Below are 25,383 nucleotides of genomic sequence, written 5' to 3' on the forward strand. Positions count from 1 at the left end.
CACGAAGTGCATCCCATTGAACAAAGTTCAAAGCTCATCCCACAACCCTAAATTTTGGAAAATGTGATATTGCTTTCAGTTACCAGTAAGTGTCGAAGGGATTAACATATTTTTTCCATATTTGCATCGATTCTGAAGAATTCCATACATTGTAGGAACAGTATAATGGAATTAAATTAAACTGTCCGTATGTCTACATCATTATGTAAGGCATTTTATAATGGAATTAGTCGTGTTCGACAACTATTATAAGAAAGATAAATTACAAATAATTAGATTATTGTCTGAATAAAATTCTCCACCATTAAAATCATAATACAAAGGCTCATTGTATTCGTTCACAATTTCTATTGTAAGGAATTAGCTTTAATAATGAAATTATGATTAATTCACTTATAGGAGTAATATTATTCTCATGGCTTATTGAAAATAATATCACAAATATTTTAGATATGGTTCTGAGCTTTGAAGCAAGATCTTTTCAAATCAATTTACTAGATTATTTATCAAAATATACCACAGTCAAATTATCTTTGAATACAAACAAGACTTTATTGCTAATCTAAACATAAAACACATAGACAAACATGGACACAAGTTGTTGAGTAAAGTGAACAGAGTGACTTGAGTGAAAATGATCTATACAGAGAAAAGGAACTTTATGCAGTCTGTAGACAATGCCTTAAGAACCATTGATACTTCTTTGAGTCTAACTCGATTTGCAAACAGATTACCCTAAGTATTTAAATAATACAGCACTTTCAGCAAAAGTCTGGACATGTACTTGCATCTCATTGCTTTTCCTTGTGTTGCTTTGGTTCTTAGACTGTTTATAGAAAGTCCTGGTTGTTCCGTCGATGTTTTGGACCACTGATATGATCGTGAATGTCTGATACTGGGATGATGAAGCGGGGCTTTGAAGCGAGGCATTCCGCATGGGAGACTCTCGTCTCCCGTCACGTTGGTGAGTCGTAGCGCAAAGAAGAGAAGGGCTTCCTCTGAGCTTTGTTTTAAATCATGCTGTTTTGCTGTTTTAGCAGAATGGTTATTCTCCTTGACCAGCCATTTGGCACTCATTATTTATCTCAAATCAACAACATAAAGGGAGCATCAGTCTCCCAAGAGGGGACTCCCCATGTGGAGTGTGATCTTGGACAAGTCTCCTTTGTTCGCTTTATTGACCAGATGTGGTTCATCTCAAAAGGATGGGTTTTCCTGGATTCAAGTCATTTTGCATAGCAATTGTTCATTTTTCTGCACCCAATATACTACAACATATTGCTAGTTCAGTCATGCCAACTCTTGGAAAGATTTAGCATGTAAATGTGGGTATGACATATAGGATAGGATATTGGTCTTGGCGGACTAGATCTGCAATGCTGCTGCTACAGAGCAAATACGGAGAATGGCAACTGCTAGAAAATACACATAAATACTGAGTTAGCATGTGGACATGCTGATGCTGCTGCACAATTAGACAAAATGCAAAACATGCTGCATCGAGCATATGTTACATGCTGCTGCACAAATAGACATAACAAACAATCCCACGTGCACCGAGTGTGTGCTAGCTAGGTATGCCTAGGCCACACAGCAAATGGCGTATTGCTAATGCACTAAATTTCTATTTGTACCTCGGCCTGCTTAGCCTATTAGCTTTAACGTTAGTGACCTAACTCATAGTGTGTACCTGAGCCAGGCAAGCCCAGAGATTATTTAACTAGTGATTTAGCCCATCTATGTGTGAATTTATTTAATGTAATGACCTAAGATAGCGATGTGTGCCAGCCAGATTTGGCTAAGGCTTAAATTGTTAAGATGCGCTGCTATGCGTCATGGCCAAAGCAGACCTTACCATGCAAGCTGAAGAAAACCTCCAGCAAACCACCTGAGCAAATAGCATTTTCAGAGAAAAAACTCTTGAAGCGTGCTGCAGAGAAAGCCAGCTCAACTGCAACACTGAGCCATTTAAATGTTAGACAAGAGAGAGACAAAAGTTGATTGGCTACCTGATAAAAAAAGTCAGAGGACCATTCAGCACATGTAAGATGTGAACAACCCAGTTGACTAACAAATAACAAGTCTAAGAACCTATCAGATTGCGCCACAGATTTGCATGGCTGAACTTTGGTCATTTATACTGCTTGCCATCAGTCATCAGCAGGCCAACACCAACATAATAGTTAGATAATAGTTTTATAATAAGACAATAATAAGTTCTATATAACCCCTGCCCTTTTTTCTTCATTTATTGTGTTCTCAGCTGTCAATAAAAGTGCAGTACTCCTTTCTATGTTTAACACATTTTACCATATTTGCATCCGTTCACGGAATTCCATAGACTTTCCTCCAAAATCAGTACAGAAAATGTGAAAATTATAGTTTTATAATAGTGTATGCAGATTATATGTGGACTTTATCATCTGTCACTACAGTGCTAAGCGATGGGACTGTGGTCTGTAAATCTTTACTAAGAACAGAGTCTTAGTCTTTGCTGTGGCTGAATAAAGGAGTATGTAATGTTTTCTAAAAGTGCTTCTTTCCCAGACTGTCTAGACAAGGACATTATGCATCTTCCCTGCACATCACTCATGTGTACTCAGTAACTGCTGCTGATAAGAGCATTTATTTTTTATTTTGTACGGAATGTTTCTATAAAAATATATTTAGCGAATTTAGTGTAAAGAGGATGTTTACGTTGCATCAAAATGTGTCAGGCTCGGAGGTAATGTTTTCAGCATCTGCCAAATGAAAACATACCGAGACTGAAACAAGCAATTAATCAAGAAAAAAAAACCATTGGACAAAAGGCAAAGTGATGACAATATATTGCCATAGAGACCTAGAAGAGATCATATGTTTATATTTAAATCTGTATCAGTTAGTTTTTTTATGTAATTATTTAATATGTATAATTCAGTTGTTACTTTTACTTTTTAAAGGGGTTATGAAATGCTTTTTTTTATTATTATTATTATTATTATTTTTTTTTTTTTTTTTTTTTTTTTTTACAAAAAATAGTTTGTTTATATTTGTTAAACATGATCATTTTTGATAATGTTTTCATCAGGATCACGTTTGGTTTTGGTGCTTCTTCCCCTTTAAGACTTGACAGTAATGGGGCTTTTCCACTGCACGGTACAGCTCGACTCAACTCTGCTCGCTTTTTGGGGGTTTTCCACTGTGGATAGTACCTGATACCTGATACTTTTTTTAGTACCACCTCGGTCGAGGTTCCAAGTGAGCCAAGCCGATACTAAATGTGACGTCAAAACCCTGCAGATCACTGATTGGTCAGAGAGAATCGTCACTACCAGCTTCACTGGATTTGCGACACGGGACATCAACCCGCTAGTTTTAAAGTTAGCAACAGCGACAGCAATATCATTTGTTCACGCGACTTTCAAATTGTAAAAAGAAATGGCTGTGCGCAAAACCACGCCGTGGTCAATAAACGAGGTGCAGACGTTCCTCTCGTTAGCGACAAACGAAATGAAACGAAAAAGTCTTTCTGGAAGTGTCTCAGATGTTGGCTGCACACGGCTACCACCGGACCTACCAACAGTGTAGGGAAAAATTAAAAAAACTTAAAAGTGACTACAGAACCATCAAGGATCACAACAGCCAGAGTGGTTCAAACAGAAGAAAGTGGAAGTGGTTCGACCAAATGGACGCTATGGTAATAGACCGGCGAGCAGTGGGAGGGAGAGTGCCCTGGACTCAGCGTTGTTGGAGTCCACGATGGAGGATGGTACATTTTGTTACGTTAACTCTATATTCTGCTTGAAAGCTTCACTTTATTTAGTTGACCAGCTACTGGAAAGCTTGCTTCTAAAACAACCAGGCCAATTTAACTGTTACACTTGTGTAAAATCACCATGCAACAACTGCTTTATGCAGCACAATGAGCTAGTAGCTAACAGCTAGCGGTCGTGTTATTGTTTATGGTCAGTAATGTTTGTGTTGCGTTTAAGATGATGTCACGGCAGTAGAGGCGGTGCAACTATGATGATCAGCCTATAATCCCACCCACGTTGAGGCGGCACTAAACAACAGTGGAAAAGCAAGCTCAGAAAAGTAAAGTGAGCAAAGTCGAGTCGAGTCGAACCGTAACGTGCAGTGGAAAAGTGCCATAAATGTTATGTTAGTCAATGTTATGATTGGCTCCCTGTTCTTGATTGACCTGCTCTCTCCTTGGCATCTCACTGCTACTGGGTGGGCTATGGAAGTGATAAGGTAAAGTAGGCGTTAATGTGTTGTGGAGGCGGCCAGACACAAATACAGTGCATCCGGAAAGTATTCACAGCGCTTCACTTTTTCTACATTTTGTTATGTTACAGCCTTATTCCAAAATTGATTAAATTCATTATTTTCCTCAAAATTCTACAAACAATACCCCATAATGACAACATGAAAGAAGTTTGTTTGAAATCTTTGCAAATTTATAAAAGACATTTTTTTTTTTAAATCACATGTACATAAGTATTCACAGCCTTTGCTCAATATTTTGTTGAAGCACCTTTGGCACCAATTACAGCCTCAAGTCTTTTTGAGTATGATACTACAAGCTTGGCACACCTATTTTGGGGCAGTTTCTCCCATTCTTCTTTGCAGGACCTCTCAAGCTCCATCAGGTTGGATGGGGAGCGTCGGTGCAACAGCCATTTTCAGATCTCTCCAGAGATGTTCAATCGGGTTCAAGTCTGGGCTCTGGCTGGGCCACTCAAGGACATTCACAGAGTTGTCCCGTAGCCACTCCTTTGTTATCTTGGCTGTGTGCTTAGGGTCGTTGTCCTGTTGGAAGATGAACCTTCGCCCCAGTCTGAGGTCCAGAGTGCTCTGGAGCAGGTTTTCATCAAGGATGTCTCTGTAGATTGCTGCATTCATCTTTCCCTCAATCCTGACTAATCTCCCAGTTCCTGCCGCTGAAAAACATCCCCACAGCATGATGCTGCCACCACCATGCTTCACTGTAGGGATGGTATTGGCCAGGTGATGAGCGGTGCCTGGTTTCCTCCAGACATGATGCTTGCCATTCAGGCCAAAGAGTAAAATCTTTGTTTCTCATGGTCTGAGAGTCCTTCAGGTGCCTTTTGGCAAACTCCAGGTGGGCTGTCATGTGCCTTTTACGGAGGAGTGGCTTCCGTCTGGCCACTCTACCATACGGGCCTGATTGGTGGAGTGCTGCAGAGATGGTTGTTCTTCTGGAAGTTTCTCCTCTCTCCACAGAGAAATGCTGGAGCTCTGTCAGAGTGACCATCGGGTTCTTGGTCACCTCCCTGACTAAGGCCCTTCTCCCCCGATCGCTCAGTTTGGCCGGGCGGCCAGCTCTAGAAAGAGTCCAAGTGGTTCCAAACTTCTTCCATTTAGGATGATGGAGGCCACTGTGCTCATTGGGACCTTCAATGCTGCAGAAATGTTTCTGTACCCTTCCCCAGATCTGTGCCTCAATATAATCCTGTCTCAGAGGTCTACAGACAATTCCTTGGACTTCATGGCTTGGTTTGTGCTCTGACATGCAGTGTTAACTGTGGGACCTTATATAGACAGGTGTGTGCCTTTCCAAATCATGTCCAATCAACTGAATTTACCACAGGTGGACTCCAATCAAGTTGTAGAAACATCTCAAGGATGATCAGTGGAAACAAGATGCACCTGAGCTCAATTTTGAGTGTCATGGCAAAGGCTGTGAATACTTATGTACATGTGATTTTTTTCATTTTTTATTTTTAATAAATTTGCAAAGATTTCAAACAAACTTCTTTCACGTTGTCATTATGGGGTATTGTTTGTAGAATTTTGAGGAAAATAATGAATTTAATCCATTTTGGAATAAGGCTGTAACGTAACAAAATGTGGAAAAAGTGAAGCGCTGTGAATACTTTCCGGATGCACTGTATCTACCACAGTGTGACATCACAATGTAAAGGAAATAGACAACTAGTTGTTTTGGCAGCTTCGTTTCAACAAATGCTCTTTTTGCAGTGAGAAGGAAGTTTTGAATTCTAAAATGTACAGAATATTTTTTTATAGGACAAAGAACTCTTACAAGTGTAATTGCTCATGTCATGACCCCTTTAAATGGTCCTTTACTCTCTTTTTATTTTATTTTATTTATCTCAGATCTGTTATTTTTTCACTGGCATTTGTGTCTTCCCAATAAGACCAGCATTAATTATTGAGAAATTGGAGAATGGTGGTGAATAATAATATTAAAAATTACATTAAATTAGAGAATTATTAATACGCTCAGCAGGTGGTGTTAAAACGCTAGAGTATGAGTTGTACAGTGAAAGTTGATTAATCAAGTGTGTTTTAACAAGGTTTGAATCATGCAAACTTGCATGCAAGTTTATTTAGGAAAAGCATTTCTACATTCGTCCAGCAGAGGGGGCAATCTTACACATTTACAACATCAATGCACAGTAGCCAGTTCATACCAACCCACATCTGCACTGTAACCAAAAAACAACTTACACACATTAGGCCAACCTGTTTAATAGTTCCTAAAATTGCTTAAAGCATTTAATATTTTTCCAGATTCCCTAGAGTAGACCAATCAATATATCTGTACTGTTTCCATCAAGTGGTGTGGGTGGGTATAGAGTGCACAAAACCAACAACAAAACTGTATTGCCGCATTCAGTGTGGTTGACTTCCTGGGAGGGATTAGCTAAAGTTTACACTGGGATTTGTTAACCATTTCTTAACTATGTGTCAACATGCTTGTGCTTGTCAAGTTTTTCACTGTATTGACTGTGTCCACTGCGCTCATGTAGATTAATGTGTCAGCATTGTTTGGGCATCAGAGATTTCATGCTTATTTGTCATTGTCAGAAACGTAGCACTTTCAGTCTCTGAATCTTGTGAGTGTTTTATGTTGAGATCCCCAATTTATGCTGATTAAATTTTTTTATATAAATACTGTGTGTGTGTGTGTGTGTGTGTGTGTGATATATATATATATATATATATATATATATATATTAATTCCTATATTACACAGAAGCATGATAGTGTATTCATTCCTTGGTATTTATTTCCCTGAATCTTTACCTCCTAAAGAAAATTAGTCACTGGATTAGTGCCCCACCTTGAATTTCTTCCCCTCTCTCTCTCTCTCTCTCTCTCTCTCTCTCTCTCTCTCTCTCTCTCTCTCTCACTTTTACTTAGGGCTGGGCAATACATATAATAAAATGATATCTCAAAACATTTTCATGTACCTGCTCTGAAATGTCTTAAAAGGTTGATTTTTGTTTTTGTTTTTGTTTTTTGTTTTTAAATCAGAGGAACAAACATTTCGACCAAACATTCAGCCACTGTTGTCAAGTAGATTCTGAATGTTTAATACGCAAAGTAAAATGCAGTGAACCTTGTTAAAAGTAATAAAGGCATGTTTTAATAGTGTTTTTTACTAAATGAGTACCAGGAAAATTTACATTTAAAAATGTATAATCAATTTATAAGCACCACTATAACTGTACATAGTAATATAAAACAATATTTACCTATGTACATAAGAAAATAGGCACAGACTTCCATTAACATTTTTTAGGATACACTCAAATCGGTTCACTTGCGTAAATCTGTTTGAACTGATTCACATAAAAGAATAGAACCTACAAACTTGCTGTTATTTCCCACTGAATCAATTAAATCTTCTTGATGCTCTCATACTCGCAATCACAAGACAAGGAAGGATTGCAACACTAGTCTGATGATACCGTGTTCAGCAAACTTAATGGCCAGTTAAAAAGCACATTAAAATCATCACAATATTTACTGTCTAATTTAATTTTTAATTAATTTCTTTTTAAATCATAACAGACATATTATAAATATTCTATATTATATATTTATTATATAATATTATATATTATATAATATTTATATATTATTTATATTTTATAATGTTCGACTCTTGGATGTACTTGACTTGGATGTATTTAGTTTTACCCGTTCTTCAATTCTTCAGTTCTGCTCAGTGAAAGACTGGCTCATGGATGGCCCGCCACAAAGAGTAGTGTGAAATCTTGCAGAGCTGCTCAATCGTATGACCAATTGAGCAATCTGGGGATTTGTTTGTTGGGTCTGACACTCTGCTGCGAACCACTTGCCCTGTCAGCTGTAGCAGGCCTCTGATAGTCATGAAGTGTGTTGACTTACCAGTCCTTAACCATACAAAGTGCAGCCGACCGCTACAGGAATTTCAAGATGCTGCACCAAAGCTTAGCTAAGAATACCCTGCTGAAACAACTAGCATGCTGGTCACCAGGGTTTGTTGTGTTTTGGTTGTTGGTCCCCAGCATGGGATACTGGTGTGTTGGAATAATCTGGGTTCAATGCAAGTTAAGCTCAATCAATAGCATTTGTGGCATAATGTTGATTACCACAAACATTTATTTTGACTGATAATAAATAAAATATCGCTAACTAACCTTTTCTGTGTAAATTTATATCCAATTTAACAACTATGTTTCCATGACGACACAACGCCGTAAACGCTAAAACCCTAAAACGACCATAAAAACAACAATTTAAATAACTACAGCTCAAATAAAACAAAAGTTTTAACAGAAGAATTAATGTAAGTGCTTTTATAAAATTATAAGCTTCACATTTCTGCCTTTAACCCCCATTCACTTCCTACGTAAGTGCCTCACTGTATCATCGATTTTTGCATCTTATTTTAAGAAAAAGGACAAGTCAAAAAAAAAAAAAAAAATGCAGATAATAAACATTATGCCACAAATGCTGTCAGAATGCTTCACCAGTTTAAATGAATAGTTCACCCAAAATTGACATTTCTGTCTGTTGCGTCTGTGTTTGTGTTTGTAAGTTTTCTTTTATGTCTTTTATATACTGAAGATTAGTTCATTTATTTTCTTAGTTCACTGTTTCCTGTTCCTGTCATGGGATTTCCTTGTTCTGTCATGTGAACTTTGTGTTCCATCATGATTATTAGTCTTACCTTTTGATTAGTTTCGGTTCTTTAGTCTTGTTATCCTGTTAATTATTTCTGGTCTGGCATTGGTTCTTGTTTCATTGTCTCATTATCTTGTTTACCCTTGTGTATTTAAAGGGATAGTTCACCCAAAAATGAAAATTCTCTCATCCATTTGACTCCAGTGGTTAAATGAATGTCTTCTAAAGCAATACGATCGCTTTGGGTGAGAAACAGATCAATATTGAAGTCTTTTTCACTATAATTGTTTACTTTTGGTCGCTCTCCAGTGCACGTCCATGAGGGAAATCGGTTTACGCTGCTTCTCGCGTGACGTAACCACACTGGAATTTTCAAATGAAAACAAAACCATTGAAGCTTGTGAATGGCATTCGGTTGTAAACAAATTGAGCTGCACTTCCAGTTGTCATGCGTCAGTTCTCACGTGAACATGCCAATGCGCTTACGTCAGGCGAGAGGCAGCGTGAACTGATTCCCCTCATGGACGTGCACTGGAAAGTGACCAGAAGTTAAACAATTATAGTGAAAAGGAATTAAATATTGATCTGTTTCTCTCCCAAAGCGATCGTATCGCTTTAGAAGACATTAATTTATCCACTGGAGTCGTATGGATTACTTTTACTATGACTGTCTGTGCTTTTTGGAGCTTTAAAGTGCTGATCACCATCCACTTGCATTGTATGGATCTACAGAGCTGAGATATTCTTCTAAAGAAGAATATCATGACATTTGGGATGGTATGAGAGTGAGTAAATGATGAGAGAATTTTCATTTTTGGGTGAACTAACCCTTTAAGCCTTTCTCCTTTGTCATGTGTCTTCATGGTTTGTTCTTGTTCATGGTTCTTGGTCATAGTCATAGTAATAAAGTAGTCGGAAGTCTTATCTAGTCTAGTTGTAATTCAAGCACGTGTTAAGTTCATATGTTTGTTTAGTATTCACTTTGTAATGAGTATATTAAACTGCAAACAAACTGTTCTTTCACATCTCATCTTCAAGTCAACATCTGTTTCTGCTCCTGCGTCAGCATTTCACTGTCACAATTTACTCACCTTGATGTTGTTCTGAATCTGTATGACTTTTTTTTTTTTTGTTCCATGGAAGACAAAAGGAGATGTTAGGCAGCATGACAGCTTCAGTCACCACTCACTTTCATTATGTGGAAAAACGATGCAGTGAAAGGGAATGCTGACAGACTGATCTCACAGTGAAATCAGAAACAGTTGGTTGACTGTAGCTACATTAGATCTGTGCATATTTGAAACAGTGCCCCCAGTGGCCAAAGCGGTAAGTGTCATTGGGTATATGGGCACGTGTGGGCTCTATTTTCTAGGTGTGAGTTGAGCTCTAAAGGCTGTAATACAGTGAAGAGGAATGCATACTTTGTAAACTGTACCAGTGACAGAATTTTCCATTTTGGGTTAACAATCCCTTTACGTTTTGCCGCTCCACCTGCTAGAGCAGGTCTAATCAACATAAACCATTCTGAGCCAACATAAAATTCATCCCGGTTTTAGATGGTCTTTTCAAAAGTGTACTTTGGAGTGTGTTTGTTTCTGTTTATTTGTGCGTCTTTGTGCTCTAGAAACATTCCATAAGTGTTGTGCTAGTTTTTTGGCCAGCAGGAAACACTTCATTTACTGTGACTGCATTTCTAGGAATGCACCCCTGTGTGTAACATATCTCGGGGAAGCTTGTGGGTCATGCATGACAGACCCTAGCATCCATTTTTCACTGAATTCACCTCTTCTCTTTCACCTCTTCTTTCCATCCCTCCCTCTCAATCTTTCTCAATCATGTCGAGTGAGGGAATGAAATTGTGTGTGTGTGTGTGTGAGAGAGAGAGAGAGAGAGAGAGAGAGAGAGAGAGAGAGAGAGTGAGAGAGAGAGAGAGACTCGTGGCAGTGATCAGTGAAAGCTCAAGCCTGTATCATAAACAGTAAATGTCTCAGCCCCTCTGGCTTCTGCAGCCCAGCCCTCTACCTGTCTCAACTGGCCCTCGTGTACTGATAGCTTACCTCTGGAATCACCTGGAGATCTGGAGTGAACTTACACACACAAACACACACACACACACACTAAAATATACAACTGCTTTTACACAAACAATGAGTGCATGTGCACGTGCTCATCTACACACAAAGCACATTGTACGCTTTTTAACCATATATACACAAACCATATATACTCTACATAAACAGTCAGGTTTTCTGCTCTTTCTCTGAGTCGGGCTTTGTACCTCCCTATAATCACCTTTCCTCTCTTTTTCTCTCAACACAAGAATTTATTCAGCAGGGTGTAGCCACCAAGACCTCAGCAGCCATTGTCAAGGTCTGAGAGTGTTAGTGTAAACACAGGCAGCACCGGGTGAGCTGGAGACACTGCCTTGCCCTGTAGTTATGTTATTTCTATGTTTGAGTCCCTCGTTCTTTGTAGCCTTAAGGTATGAGTGTTTGGCAGCCACTGGTCCTGCTTAAGGTGTGTTCAGGAGTCTATTGGTTTAGCCAAAGTACAACACACTTGGAAATGCAACACAAACAATTTAAGCAGCTCTTCTCTCAGTGTACACTGCTTGTTCAAATCAACTGTTTTGAAGATGGGAATCTGTCTACATAGGTCTCCATAAAATACATTATTTATTAGATGAATGATTCCAAGCACTGTCACCCACATGTGTAATTAAAATTAAATAGCTCACCTGCAGCATTCATTGAAAATAATTATTCATAAATGAAACACCTTTAACTTCCCAATCAATAAATTAACTAGTTAAAGATTCAAACATAAAAAGGACATACAATGTTTTCAGACTATATCATTTAGAATAGAAAAACTTAAGGTAAAAAAAATAAAAGTTTTGTGAAATAAAAATAAAAAATATATATTTTTAAATAGTTTAATAAAAATATTAAGGGTCTGTATAATAGTGGACTACTTGGACAACCACTCCAGTGTTCTACTTATTATGGCTCCAGCATTTGCAATTTTCAGTGCACCTACGTGGAGAAAGTTATGATTGGGAGGGCAGATTATTTTTACTTTTTAGGCCTGTTTAAGGAGCCATCCATGGTTTTACCAGTGGTTACTATTGCATTACTACAAATACCACTATGGTACTAATTTATGGTTGCAAAATAAGAACTTTTATAAATTTTCATAAAGGCAATATCTTTTTTAGAAACATTGCAGTGAGATCAAGTAGAAAAGCAGAGTGGAACAGAGTTTTGTGGAAAACTGAGAACAGGGGAGAGTGAATGTGAGAGAAAATGAAATAGATGTTTCAACCCTCAGGCTGAATGTATCCATCGATCAGATCATCTCAGAAAAACAAAAAAAGGAGTTGAGATCTCCTGCGGCTACACATTGAATGCTTTGTAGTGATTACAGTACATGCTTGACTTTACCTGGAGCCCAGTCTGTCTACGAGAGTAAAGGAGGACCACTAGGTCACTGGTTACGTATGTTTAGGTGCCATGGTGTTGTGCTGAGGGGCACATCAGTCTCAGCAAGACACAGTAGAAGTGTCTTTCTCAAAAGACCTCTTGTTCATCAAATGTTAATAGTGAAGCATAACTTACATTTTAATCTAGAATCAAGTTTCTGAATTTAGGAATTAAGTTTAAATATTAAATTCCTAATATTTCCCAGATCTGTCTGGTTATTAATCATTCCAAAAAAAAGTTTTAAAAAAAGTTTATATTCTTGTAGTATGTACTGTATGGACAGTCACAGGAATCACAACCTTTCACACCATGACTGATGAAGAAACGGTATATAGTCTATTGTGAAAGATGGTTGCAAAATATGGAAGGATGCCAGCACAATTTCAAAGAGTGAATGTTTAGGGTTTAAAAGCCCTGTGTTTGCTCCCAGGCGCTCTCTTGTCTTCTGAGGTTTCATCAGCCTAGAAAATACTAAAGACATCCCCTCTAGGCTTTTCATTAAAATCTATTTACTTAAAATGGCGAAAGAAAATGGCAGGAGGAATGAAAGAAACTCTGATGAGCGGAGGGAATTGCCTCTAAGCTCAGCAAACATTACATTGGCTTGTGTATAAAGAAGGCGACCTGAAGAGAAATGGTGACAGTTTTGGCAGGGAGAGGAAAGCTGGGGGGTCTGGGTCAAGCTAACCAAATTGCAAGCGCAAGTGTATGAATCACTGAGCACATAGAGTAATTCAGTTGTTTTTAAGGGCTTGCAGATGTAGCAACAAAAGATGTGTGCCACCCGTTCCTATTTATGTGCACTCGAGTGATTTTTGTGCATGCTTCAGCAAACCCATGCAACAAGCACAGTAGTTTTATTTGAATTGAGTTTGAAATGCATTCTCATTGTTTTTCTCATTGCTCTTCTGCATTGTCCCAGTGTTTTTCTCTATTCCCATCATGTTCTCCTACTAAATATGCACTCCTACAGCACAGTTTAATGGCAATATATATACAGTGATATTCAAAAGTCCACAAAATGCTTCTATTTTGCATCAAATTTTGTATAATGTTATGTCATTACAAAATATAGTAACACTTTACAACAAGGTTCTATTTGTTAACATTATTATTAGGTATTAGGTATTATTAACTGACAATGAACCATATTTTTACAACATTTATTAATCTTAGTTTATGTTAATTTAGGAAATACTATTGTTCATCTCTCTTTTGCTTTAATGACAGCATGCACTCAAGCTGTCATGAACTCCTTAAAGGTGCTATAAGTGATTTTTTTATTTTATTTATTTATTTATTTTTTATTGGAAAAGTACGCAAAAAATGTTCCTACTCCCTTAAAGATATTAATGAAATAAGTTTCCTGAGATATTTCACCAGTCTCTGTGACAGCTGTAGACTTTGTAAACAAAAATGTGTGCACGGACATTGACGCTTTTCACCTGTCAATCATTTTACTTGTTCTCATAGTGTTGTATTTGAAGCTTATCATTGAGGCTATGATTCATAATGTTTGTCAGTTGAGGGCGCTATTGTGCCGCTGTTGAATTTGCCAGCCACAGGAACAAACAGTGCTGCTCTTTTGGCCAGTTTTGGCCTTCTTATCTTTGAAGGACGGGGTTTTTGAATGATAGGGTGTGGCTAATTCAACGGCTTAGTCACGTGTAAGCTTAGTTTAAGGCCAAACCTGATGATCGATGTTATCCTGCATGATTAAAGAATGTTCCAAAGAGCATCTTGTGTGCTTCAGTGGAAGCAAGAAAATCTGAACTTTTGTACAAATGAGTTAACATGCTCATTGTCACAAATTAGCTTAATTAGTGACTTAGAAATAGTGCAGAATCTTATATTTCTTATGTTTAACTAATGTTTCTTTGTTTTATTTATTTATTTTTTCACAATCTGATGACTAGATTTTGAATCCCTGATTTTCAGTGTGAACTCAGACTTTTAAATCCCACTGTATTTGTCTAACAATACTATCGTTGTGTGTTTTTTTTTTTTTTTTTTTTTTTTTTTTTCAGGAGAGAGGGCGAGGGGGTGCGGGTGTTTTGGGACAAGCTCAGAGAGCCATCTTTCACTTCCCGTTGGAATCCCTTTTCTGTTGACTATCCTTTCTCTACGTTCACCTATCACCCTGTCAGAAGCGCAAACGAGCAGCTGGGCCGTCTGTGTGAGGTGAGAGTACTACAACCTGTAATGCATCACTCAAAAGTCATTTATCACTTCACAGTCAGCTCTGATGCCTCACCTCTGGCATATTTCTATAAGATCTTCTCCTTTTTTAGTCAAACTATTAGACTTAATAACAACCCAACCATTATATGAGCTCACTTAGCCAATTTCAAATGCCATTACTCACAAATTTTACAGAGAATGCCAGAGGACATGCAGATGTGGAGTAAGAATCCATTTTTTCATTACAAATTACATGTTGTTATAACAATTTCAGAGGAAAGTTGAACTAAAAAATTTACAGGAATTTCAGAATTTCTTCTACATGCAGCATGCACCCAACATGCACTTTAATCGAACTTGCATGGAACTTGTGTGCTTCAATGGAGGAAAGTAAATCTGAACTTTCGTACGAAGGAGTTAATATAGTCAATATCACAAATTGTATCAATATCACAAAAATTGCTTGTTTGATTAGTAATCTAGAAATAGTGCAGAATCAAAAATATTTCTTATTCATTTTACGTCATAACATTTCCTATATTTCAGTTTTTCAAAGTCCCAAAATGTTGATTATTTCCAGGCTTAAATTAGATTTTAATCTCACATTTTCAGTGTGGTTTCAAACTTTAAAACCCCACATTATGTAGTTCAAGGTGTGATGGAAAGGTGTTATGCAGGTGACCTCACAGATCGTATAACCAGTCATTTGGGGGGCTGAGGGGCGTCTAATCACATAGCCACATTCCCATTTCTCACATTCCACCCCGCCTGTTGAGGTGAACAGCAGGTTCAAAAAAGACAAAGAACGGGTAGACAAAAACAAGAGACAACATAAGCAAGAATGTTTTGACATGCAGAAATCACCAACCTGACAAACTGGGGTTGATTCAGAGAACTCTTTTTATAGAAATAGTTCAAGCAAAAATGAAAATTCTGTCATAATTCATTCCCTCTCCTGTCATTGTCTTTCTTAAGGTGAACACAAAATGAGATGTTTTAATAAAGTAAGCTCTCTATTTTCAATATGATGACTGTGAATAGTACCTCACTTTAAAGCTCAAAAAAAGACTCAAAAGTATCAGAAAAGTAATCCATGCATCTCATGCTTTGTATTCCAAGTCTTCTGAAGGCATATGATAGGTTTTGATGATAAGCAACCTGGAATTTATGTCATTTGGCTTGCGTTTTAGTGCAAGAACTTGAGTTGTTTAGCGCTAAAACAACGAAAGTTCTCATGTGAACTAGGGCTGGGAATTCCCACAGACCTCCCGATTCGATACTGCAAACAATATTTAGTTGAATGTCATGAATGTGGTGAGTTTGTACACAACAGCTGCTTTAATGGCTATGGCAGTGGTGCATTAAAGGACTAAATGTAAAGAACTAGAAAGACAAACCTTTTTGGAGATATATCCTGTTCATGTGGCAGTCAGCACAAATATGGCTTCCTATATCTCTCTATCATTGTACTAGCATATTAATCTATTGTGACTGTATTAATTAAATGTGTAATTAAATGTAAACTAAATTAAAAATCAATTTCTCATCAGGGAGACAATATAAAAATCGTTTGTCTCAAGAATCGTGATTTGGAACAGAATAATTTTTTTCCTAACCCTTGTGTGAACACGCGCTCCACTGTGAACAAACTTCTCTCATACTCTCATTAATATGCAACAGACGTTGAGATTTTTGCTGAAAAGTAACTTAAAATCTGTTTCTTACCAGAACTTGTCGGACACCTTCATAAGACTTGAAATATGAAACACAAGTTTAATGGACTAAGTTTATGATACTTCTTGGTCCTTTTTTAGCTTTAAAATGAGGCACTATTCACTGGAATTGTATTCAAAAGACAGGCTATCTTAATTTATCTTAAGGGCTTATCTTAACATAAGAAAGTCATACAGGTTTGGAACAATATGAGGGTGACAAAATTATTAAAGAATTTTCATTTTTGAGTGAACTATTCCTTTAACAAATGGCTATTTTTGTATAAATGTATATTATTGTATATTGAATAAATAACCTCTTTTCTATATTGCCTCTCATCATTTAGATCAACAACTTCAGGGATCAGCTGACTTTGGCAGTCCAGAAAGCCCACAACATGAAGCCTATACCTGGGAAAGCTAATGGGGTTCTTGTGCTGAATCAACCCATCCTTATTGAGGCATATGTGGGTCTGATGTCTGTCATAGGAAACCAGAATAAGCTGGGATATTGCTTAGCACGAGGCAATATTGGGTTTTGAGAAAGCTTTGAGTCTTCCATTGAATGTTAGTAAATCTCTTGTACCAGCTGAGCACGAATAGTTTATACTTATAAAAGATAACTTAAGATATTTAAAAAAAAAATCAGTTTATCATTGATATTCTTAAAACATGTTTTTCTATACCTTTTAATGTCCATCAAACCTCACAGTTTCATCTAGTTATATTGCTCCTCTATGAATTACGCATTCATAGGATTTCTTAGCTTCTTTTTAGCTGTTTTTTTAGGTATGATTGTTTTATTCATTTCATTTCATCATCATTTCAAAATTTTACTTCAGATTTGCCACAAATCTTAATAACATAAATGATTGATAATAAATCTGTATATGACTTAATAATGTAAAAAAAAAAACAATGAAATGGCAGTGTTGTACAGTCATTTCCTTTGGGTGTGTCATAACATAAATATTTAAAAAAAAAGAATGTGGTCACTCCTACGACTTCCTGTGTAGAAATATATTGTTTTTGTATGTTTTTTTTTTTTTTTTTTTTTGCTGTTGTTGTGCCCCTGCAGAATGTGCCGCTCTTTCAGCTTCCTCACTGTTGAAATGCAGGAATTACCGTTACTAATTTGTAATTCTGCCTTTTCTTTCTGTACCTGTATTGATATCTTGCACGAGGCTTCTTACAAGCCACCTGAAGATACTGACACAAGTCATATTTGTAAGATGGTTTAGGGTTTATTACAGCAGAACAGCGCTGGAATTTCCCAGATTTTGTAATTGCTACATTCACACAGCCTTCTTGATTTTTTTTCTACAGCAGAGAGGCAAACAATCTGTAAAGCCTTTATAAAATACTGTAAGTGCTTTTATGGAAACTGCTGTCATGATTACTGAATAATAATTACTGAAAATAATTTGTTGTTGATGCTTCAGAGTTGTGTTATTAAAATGATAACACAATATGCTGTGTGTTTTGAGTAATGCAAGTTTAATTTTATAAACTTTCTCCTCTGTAAAAACACAGTGAAGAAAAGGTGCCATCTGTCCCTATAGCAAACAGATTCTTAAAATTTACACTGTAGCTTTTTAAAAAGTTTTTTTTTTCCTTCAGTCATTTAGTCAAGTCATTTTACCCATGTTATCACCGTAGAACCAATATTATACTATGTTTTATTAAATGCAGTCTGTGATATCAGGAAATCTATAAACTTGTCTTGTGGTGACATTATATATATATATATATATATTAAAAAGTGGGACACTTCCTAATAATTTGTTATTGAGATTGTTTTAAAATTATGATCCAAATGGCTACCTAAGTGGCATCCCTTTCAAGTCTAATGAACTTAAAACTGATTTTTAGTAATGGAGGAATATGCACATAATGATAGATGATTAAGCTTAAGGGCTCTATTTTCGTGGCCACGCTAAGTGCAGCGCCATGTGCAACCACTGTGAGAGCGCTAATTCTAAGCTCAACATTTGTGCCAGCGCAAGGCACAAGTGGGCATGGGTGGGAGTGTTTGCGCTGTTTGTGGGTGTATGTGCGCAAACCGTGGGTGTATTGCAGTGGTGTAGTCGGGGCCATACGCACATATACGCTGTATACTTACTTTTTTCCCAGGGCTGTTTGCGTATAACGACTTCTAAGGATTAATATTTGCATATACCCACTTGTTTTGCTTTTTCAGAAGTCCATAATCTACTGTTAGTTTCCCTTTAACTGTATTGAATGCTGTTTTGTGAAACTAGGTTCTTTGTTGTAATTGGTGCATTATCACTTGAATTCTACCATTCGCCACCCCTGACAACCGTTGTCACCGCTATCATCCACTGAGGGAATTCATGCCAGTGAATGGAGTGAGAGAGCCACCCTTAAGCTGAAGTAGTATCAGGTAAAATGAATTAACGAAATATGCCAAATGTCTTGTAAAATAAGGAATAGTCCTGTAATTAAGGGAAAAAATGCGTTCTGTATGAAATCCATACGGGATGCTTTTTATCCTGTATTTTAGCGTCACACACCCAAATAGCTGAGAATGTTTCACAAATTGAGAGAAATGGACCTGAAACACACACCTTTCGCATGAGTTGTGTGAGATATCGGATGTTGATTTACACAGACGCTACACTTGAAGAAACAGCTGGGGGAAAGATCAGTGACAATCAGCGGATGTCTTCTGTCGTGTTTTCTGTCAGAAGCAAGATAATTTTGTCAAAATCAAATAGCATTCAAGTGCATGTTAATTGTTTCCCACCACTGGGATTTTAAAATACCAGTAAACACCTATTCATGACATACCATTACATTTTATTGCATATGTCAGAGCTCATTCTGGAAGAGAGAGAGAGAGATAGGTAAGAAAAACTGCATTATTAAAAATAAAAGTACAATAGTACAGGTTTAGTTAAAACACTTAACATGATTTTCTTACATTTCCCTTATGATAAACACTATTTACTACCAAAACAACAACACTTGAAAATACACTATTTTAATGTTAAGCCCTTTCTCTCTTCTTCCTGGCCGTTGTATTAAAGCGTTTTTCATTTCTCAAGTTTAGTAGGGGACTGTTTTTCAATGTTAGGCAACCTCTCGCGCAGGAATCCCTGTAAATATGGGTCATTCCCACAATTCTTTGATAAGTCCCCATTACAAGTGTGTGTGGTATTTATATTGTTTATTTTCACCCGATTACAATGTTGATAGGCTTGTTAAAAAGAATAAAGACTCTTTATTATGTTACAAACTTCTGTGGGCTTAAAAGTTAAATTTTAAATAATTGAAATCCTTTTCTATTGCACTGTGTCACTTCCTCATGTCCTAAAAACTGCACGTCAAACATCTTTGACAAAAATAAATGCTAAATCGTTAGATTTCAATTTTTATCCCCCAAATACAGTTAAGAGTTTAGTGTAACATTCTCTCACTAACATGTATTAATTTGTGGTAAATGTGGAATTTTAACAATGATAGTGGAGGTTTTTGTGTGTCCCTTGATTTATTGCGCACCCTGTTATGTCATATTATGACTTTTCTTTGAAGATATGTGTTATGAAATGACATCACACACACTGGAGGTGGACATCAACCATTCTGCAAAATTATTTTGAGTTATTTGAAGTTTATAACTCTATTGTTTTATTTATGTTTTCCTATATTTTGTGGTGGTCAAGCATAATATGTCCACCCTATTATGGGAAGAAAAACTGGAAATTAATATAATTTTAAAATGTCAATATACAGTATTTATGTTAACAGAAATAAAATTATAAATATTAGTGTACAAATATGTTTCCTAGATAGCAATCACAGACCATGTATTGGCTCATTTATCCACGGAATGTCCACACTGTTATTGTCCACCCTGATGCTGCCCATTTAACTGGATGGATATCTGAATTTTTTTGTAATTTAGCTTGACCAGTATGATTAATACAATCTTTAATATGTCCCTGTAATGATGAAACATGAAGAAACTTGTAAAAGTATGTTTTATTTTTCAAAAGTTTCAAAGCCGGAATGTCACCAAATTGTAGGAATGACCCATTTACGATATGTACAGATTTGCAGTTCCGCAGCTGTCTATACGCAGATTGCACAATCTACAGTAACAGTAAAGTACAGTATATAGTAACAGACAACACCCCAACAATATATATATGTATTTCTTTTTTTTTTTTAGTTTCAAGATGGCGCTGCAGATGACTGCTTCGGTGTGGAGCTCTTTAGCGTTTTTGTTACTTTTGTTTGTTTGTCATGTTTTTTGTCACTCTTTCCCGATCAGTTTAACCAGGGATGAACTGCTGAATATTCACCAGAGCATACCTGATAATTTTTTGTCGATGTTGGGTTATTCTGACGTTTTATTAGACATCTTAGTTGGAGGCGCAGCGGTGCTCTACAAGCGGTCCAAAAGACGCACGTGAGGGAAGCGAGCCAGCGCGCTTGTGAAGCTTCGTCAACGTGGTTTAGGACTCCGCTGCCGAGTGTTCATCTGGCGGATATCCGCTCCCTCGCCATCAAAACGGACAAACTGCTTCTGCTCACTCAAACAAATAAGAACTTTTCTAACTCCGCTGCTCTGAGTTTCACGGAAATCTGACAGAATGAAGCCATTCTGGCCAGTGTGTTTCATCAACAAAACCTGGTGTACAGATGTAACAGCATTGAAGAAGATGTGCTGTCCAAATTTAGAAGCACTCTTCATCAACTGTAAGCCTTTCTACTTGCTGCAGGAGTTTTCCTCATTCATTCTGGTGAGTGTTTATATCCCGCCACAAGCATGCATGAATGCAGCGTTGCAACAGCTGGCTGATCACATCACAGACACAAAGCAGCAACACCTGGACTCACTTATTATTATTCTGGGAGATTTTAATAAAGCTAACCTCACCCGTGAACTGCCAAAATACAAACAACACATCACATGCCCCACCAGAGACAGAAATATACAGGACCACTGCTACACCACTGTTAAGGATGCATATCGCTTTGTCCCACATGCAGCTTTAGGACTGTCTGATCACTGTCTGGTTCATCTTCTACTGACCTACAAACAGAAACTAAAATCAGCTAAGCCTGTAATAAGGACTGTAAAGAGATGGACTAATGAAGCAGAGCTGGAACTACAAGCCTGCTTTGACTGCACTGATTGGAGTGTTTCTGAAGCTGCAGCCACAGACCTGGATGAGCTCACAGATACTGTGACATCATATATCAGTTTCTGTGAGGATATGTATATCCCTACTAGGACGTTTTTATAATTCAATAATGATAAACCTCAGACAGCTTCGTCATGCCAAAGAGGATGCTTACAGAAGTGGGGATAAAATATTGTACAACCAGGCCAGGAACACACTGACTAAGGAAATTAGAGTGGCTAAAAGAAGCTACTCTGAAAAGCTGAAAAAACTGTTTTCAGCCAACGATCCTGCATCTGTGTGGAAAGGCCTAAAAATCATGTTGCTACTCAATGTGCTCTTATGATCTGTGAGGAGGATGTGTGCCGGGTCTTTCAGAAACAAAAGACTAGGAAAGCTTCAGGCCCAGACGGTGTCTCACCTGCCTGTCTGAAAGTCTGCGCTGCCCAACTGGCCCCCATCTTCACACAGATCTTTCATAGATCACTGGAGAAATGTGAAGTTCCCTGGTGCTTCAAATGCTCCACCATCATTCTGGTCCCCAAAAAAACCAAAATCACAGGACTTAATGGCCACAGATCTGTCGCTCACACGTCTGTGGTCATGAAGTCTTTGAGAGACTGGTTTTGGCCTACCTGAAGGACATCACTGGATCCCTGCTGGACCCCCTTCAGTTTGCTTACCGAGCAAACAGGTCTATGGATGATGCTGTCAATATGGGACTGCATTATATCTTGCAACACCTCAATAGACCTGGGACTTATGCAAGGATCCTATTTGTGGACTTCAGTTCAGCCTTCAATATCATCATGTCTGACCTTCTCTCAACCAAACTGACCCAGCTCTCCATGCCCACCCCAATCTGTCAATGGATCACCAGCTTTCTGACAGATAGACAGCAGCTAGTGAGACTGGGGAAACTCACATCCAAGACCCTCACTATTAGCACTGGTGCTCCTCAGGGATGCATTCTTTCCACTGCTCTTCTCCCTGTACACGAATGACTGCACTGCAAAGGACCCCACTGTCAAGCTCCTGAAATTTGCAAATGACACTATGGTCATTGGTCTCATCCGCTATGGTGACGAGTCTGCATACAAACGGGAGGTTGATCAGCTGGCTGTCTGGTGCGGTCACAACAACCTTAAGCTGAACACGCTCAAAACAGTGGAGATGATAGTGGACTTCAGGAGAAATGCCCCCCTTATCATCCTGAACAGCACTGTGGCAGCAGTGGAGTCATTCAGGTTCCTGGGCTCCCACATAGATTCCATTGTGAAGAAGGCTCAGCAGAGGTTGTACTTCTTTCACCAGCTGAGGAAGTTCAACCTGCCACAGGAGCTAATGACACAGTTCTACTTGACAATAATTGAGTCTGTCCTGAGTACATTTATAACTATCTGGTTTGGTTCAGCCACCAAATCAGACACTGATTAACTACAATGGACAGTCAGGACTGCTGAGAGGATTATTGGTGCCCCCCTGCCCACCCTCCAAGACCTGTACATCTCCAGAGTGAGGAAACATGCAGGTAAAATCACTCTGGACCCCACAAACCCTGCCCACTCCCTCTTTGAACTGTTGTCCTCTGGCTGGCGCTACAGAGCACAGAGCACCAGGACATCCAGCCACATGAACAATTGAACTGCCTCAGGACTTCCCCATAGTGCAATAATGTAAATACCTATCTCATGTACATATGTAAATTCACATATTTAATTAAATAACTGTACATACCCCTACCTTGCACATACCTTACCACTTGCACTATTTATAGTCTTACCTTGTTGTATATTCTGTGTCTCACTGTAATGTTCTGTGTGCACTTGTTTCATGAGAACATGGCAATAAAGCTCATTCTGATTCTGATTCTGATTCTGATTATATATATATATAAACACTACCGTTCAAAAGTTTTGAAACACTTTCTCATTCTTTATTATAATTATTTTTTCACATTTTAGAATAATAGTAAAGTCATCAAAACTATGGAATAACATAAATGGAACTATGGGAATTATGTTGTGACTAAACAAAATCCAAAATAAATCAAAACTGTGTTATATTTTAGCATCTTCAAAGTAGTCACCCTTTGCCTAGAATTTGCAGAAATGTACTCTTGACATTTTCTCAACCAGCTTCTTGAGGTATCACCCTGGGATGCTTTTTAAACAGTATTGAAGGAGTTCCCATCTATGTTGGTCACTTATTGGCTGCTTTTCTTTATTATTTGGTCCAAGTCATCAATTTCAAAAACCTTTTTTTATTTTTATTAAATTTTAGTTTTATAATGAAATAAATTAATATGGTGGCACAATTATATTTTTGTCTACAAAACTAATTTCAAACATTTAAGCATACACCTTCAGATCAAAAGATTTTTAAGATCATGAAAAACATTTCAGTCGTGTTTCAAAACTTTTGACTGGTAGTGTGTGTGTGTATATATATATATATATATATATATATATATATATATATATTATTTTATTTTATTTTATTTTTTGATAACTTTGTTATTTTGATGATATTTTTGTTAATTTTGAAGTGTAATTTGAATTTAGAAATATTTTTGGTTTAACTTTTGTGTTTCTATAAATTAATTTAATTTTGAAAGCAAAAGTGAAGTGCGTGCAAAAAATAAATACAAATAAAAATACGATCCCTCGATTCACATCCTATACAATCACTGTAAATACTAGCCATGATTTGTGTGACACTTGATCAATATGATTAATAATACTTACATTCTCTATAATTTAATGGAGCCTAACGAGAACCACATTTTCCATGCGTATAAAAGGAGTGTGTCAATAGAAATATGCCAGACATTCAACAAGGATGCAGTTAATGCATAAAAGAATGTAAATCCATATTTCTATTCTTCTTATTCATTGCATACAGCCCATTTACTCAACCAACTTCTCATGAATGTGCTATCTGTTTATATCACTGGTACTTGACAGAGAATGTCCTACATAATTGGATGCATACGGTGCATCAACTGGAGAAGAACCTCAGAATTAAATTGCACTTGACCAAGCCCATTAGCACTTTGCGCATGCAATTTCGCCAATCCCACATGGCCTAGTATTAGCACATACTTGCTCTAAAACACCAAAACTTCATGGCCATGCCCAGTGACTTTGCATATATGACTTAAAGCATAAACTGCGCTTAGCGCATGCACTCTTAAAATAGGGCCCTGTGTATCCCACTTTACCAGTTGTCCCACTTTAACAGTATTCAGCTTAATAGGTATGGATTGTTGGAATTTTGCAAATTTTAGCAGATTATTTGATTGTTTTTTGTCGTTTACTACCTGACTGCAGCACCCTCTCTGTAAAGAGGGATCTGTCCCCATGTGCAGAGAATGAAGACTTAAAGAATGTACACCATAACTCTGGTCTGGCGGATGTTATGTGTTAATCTCTTGTTCATCTGATTAGATTTCTGTAGGCTGCACAATAGCCCAGTGTTTGTGAATGCTGCTACCAGATTTTAAACCAGAAGCTCTCTGCGAACGTGTGCTTTCTATCCATTCATCAACGTCTCACAATATCAGTTTACAGCAAAGCATGCTAATGGCCTGCTTTGTAACCTGTTATTTACACTCCACAGTTTGAGTTTGAGTTTTTAGTATGTTAATGTTGCCAGCCTATTGCTCATGTAATAATGTAAAGTTTTCACCATGTAGGTTTTTTTTTTTTTTTTTTTTAAAGCATATTAATATCCTTTGTCTACAAGTCAAAGGAGATCAGTCCTACATAGTCACACTGGAAATCTGTGTGTAAGTTCTGAATGTTGTACCACCCAATTTCAGAACTGATATGCTAAACTCTGGACAAGTGCCACCATGCCGAAAATATTCATGCCCCACAAATCGCCCGTGCTATGCCTTCGATGTCCCTTTTGATTTCCGGCTAGCGA

The 25,383-nt window shown here is 37.5% G+C and overlaps 1 protein-coding gene across 1 annotated transcript in view; it reads left to right on the forward strand.

The window, feature by feature from the left end:
* LOC127449652 (tumor protein p63-regulated gene 1-like protein) overlaps window positions 1-17,769 on the forward strand; it is a 33,186-nt gene extending 15,417 nt beyond the window's left edge. The window contains exons 5-6 of the mRNA XM_051713202.1: window positions 14,435-14,588; window positions 16,648-17,769. Of these exons, the coding sequence (XP_051569162.1) occupies window positions 14,435-14,588; window positions 16,648-16,842 (349 nt within the window). The 3' untranslated portion in view covers window positions 16,843-17,769. The remainder of the gene's footprint in view (window positions 1-14,434; window positions 14,589-16,647) is intronic.
* The last annotated feature ends 7,614 nt before the right edge of the window (window positions 17,770-25,383 follow it).

This window comes from Myxocyprinus asiaticus, chromosome 12, assembly GCF_019703515.2.
Source record: "Myxocyprinus asiaticus isolate MX2 ecotype Aquarium Trade chromosome 12, UBuf_Myxa_2, whole genome shotgun sequence".
Classification (NCBI taxonomy): domain Eukaryota; kingdom Metazoa; phylum Chordata; class Actinopteri; order Cypriniformes; family Catostomidae; genus Myxocyprinus; species Myxocyprinus asiaticus.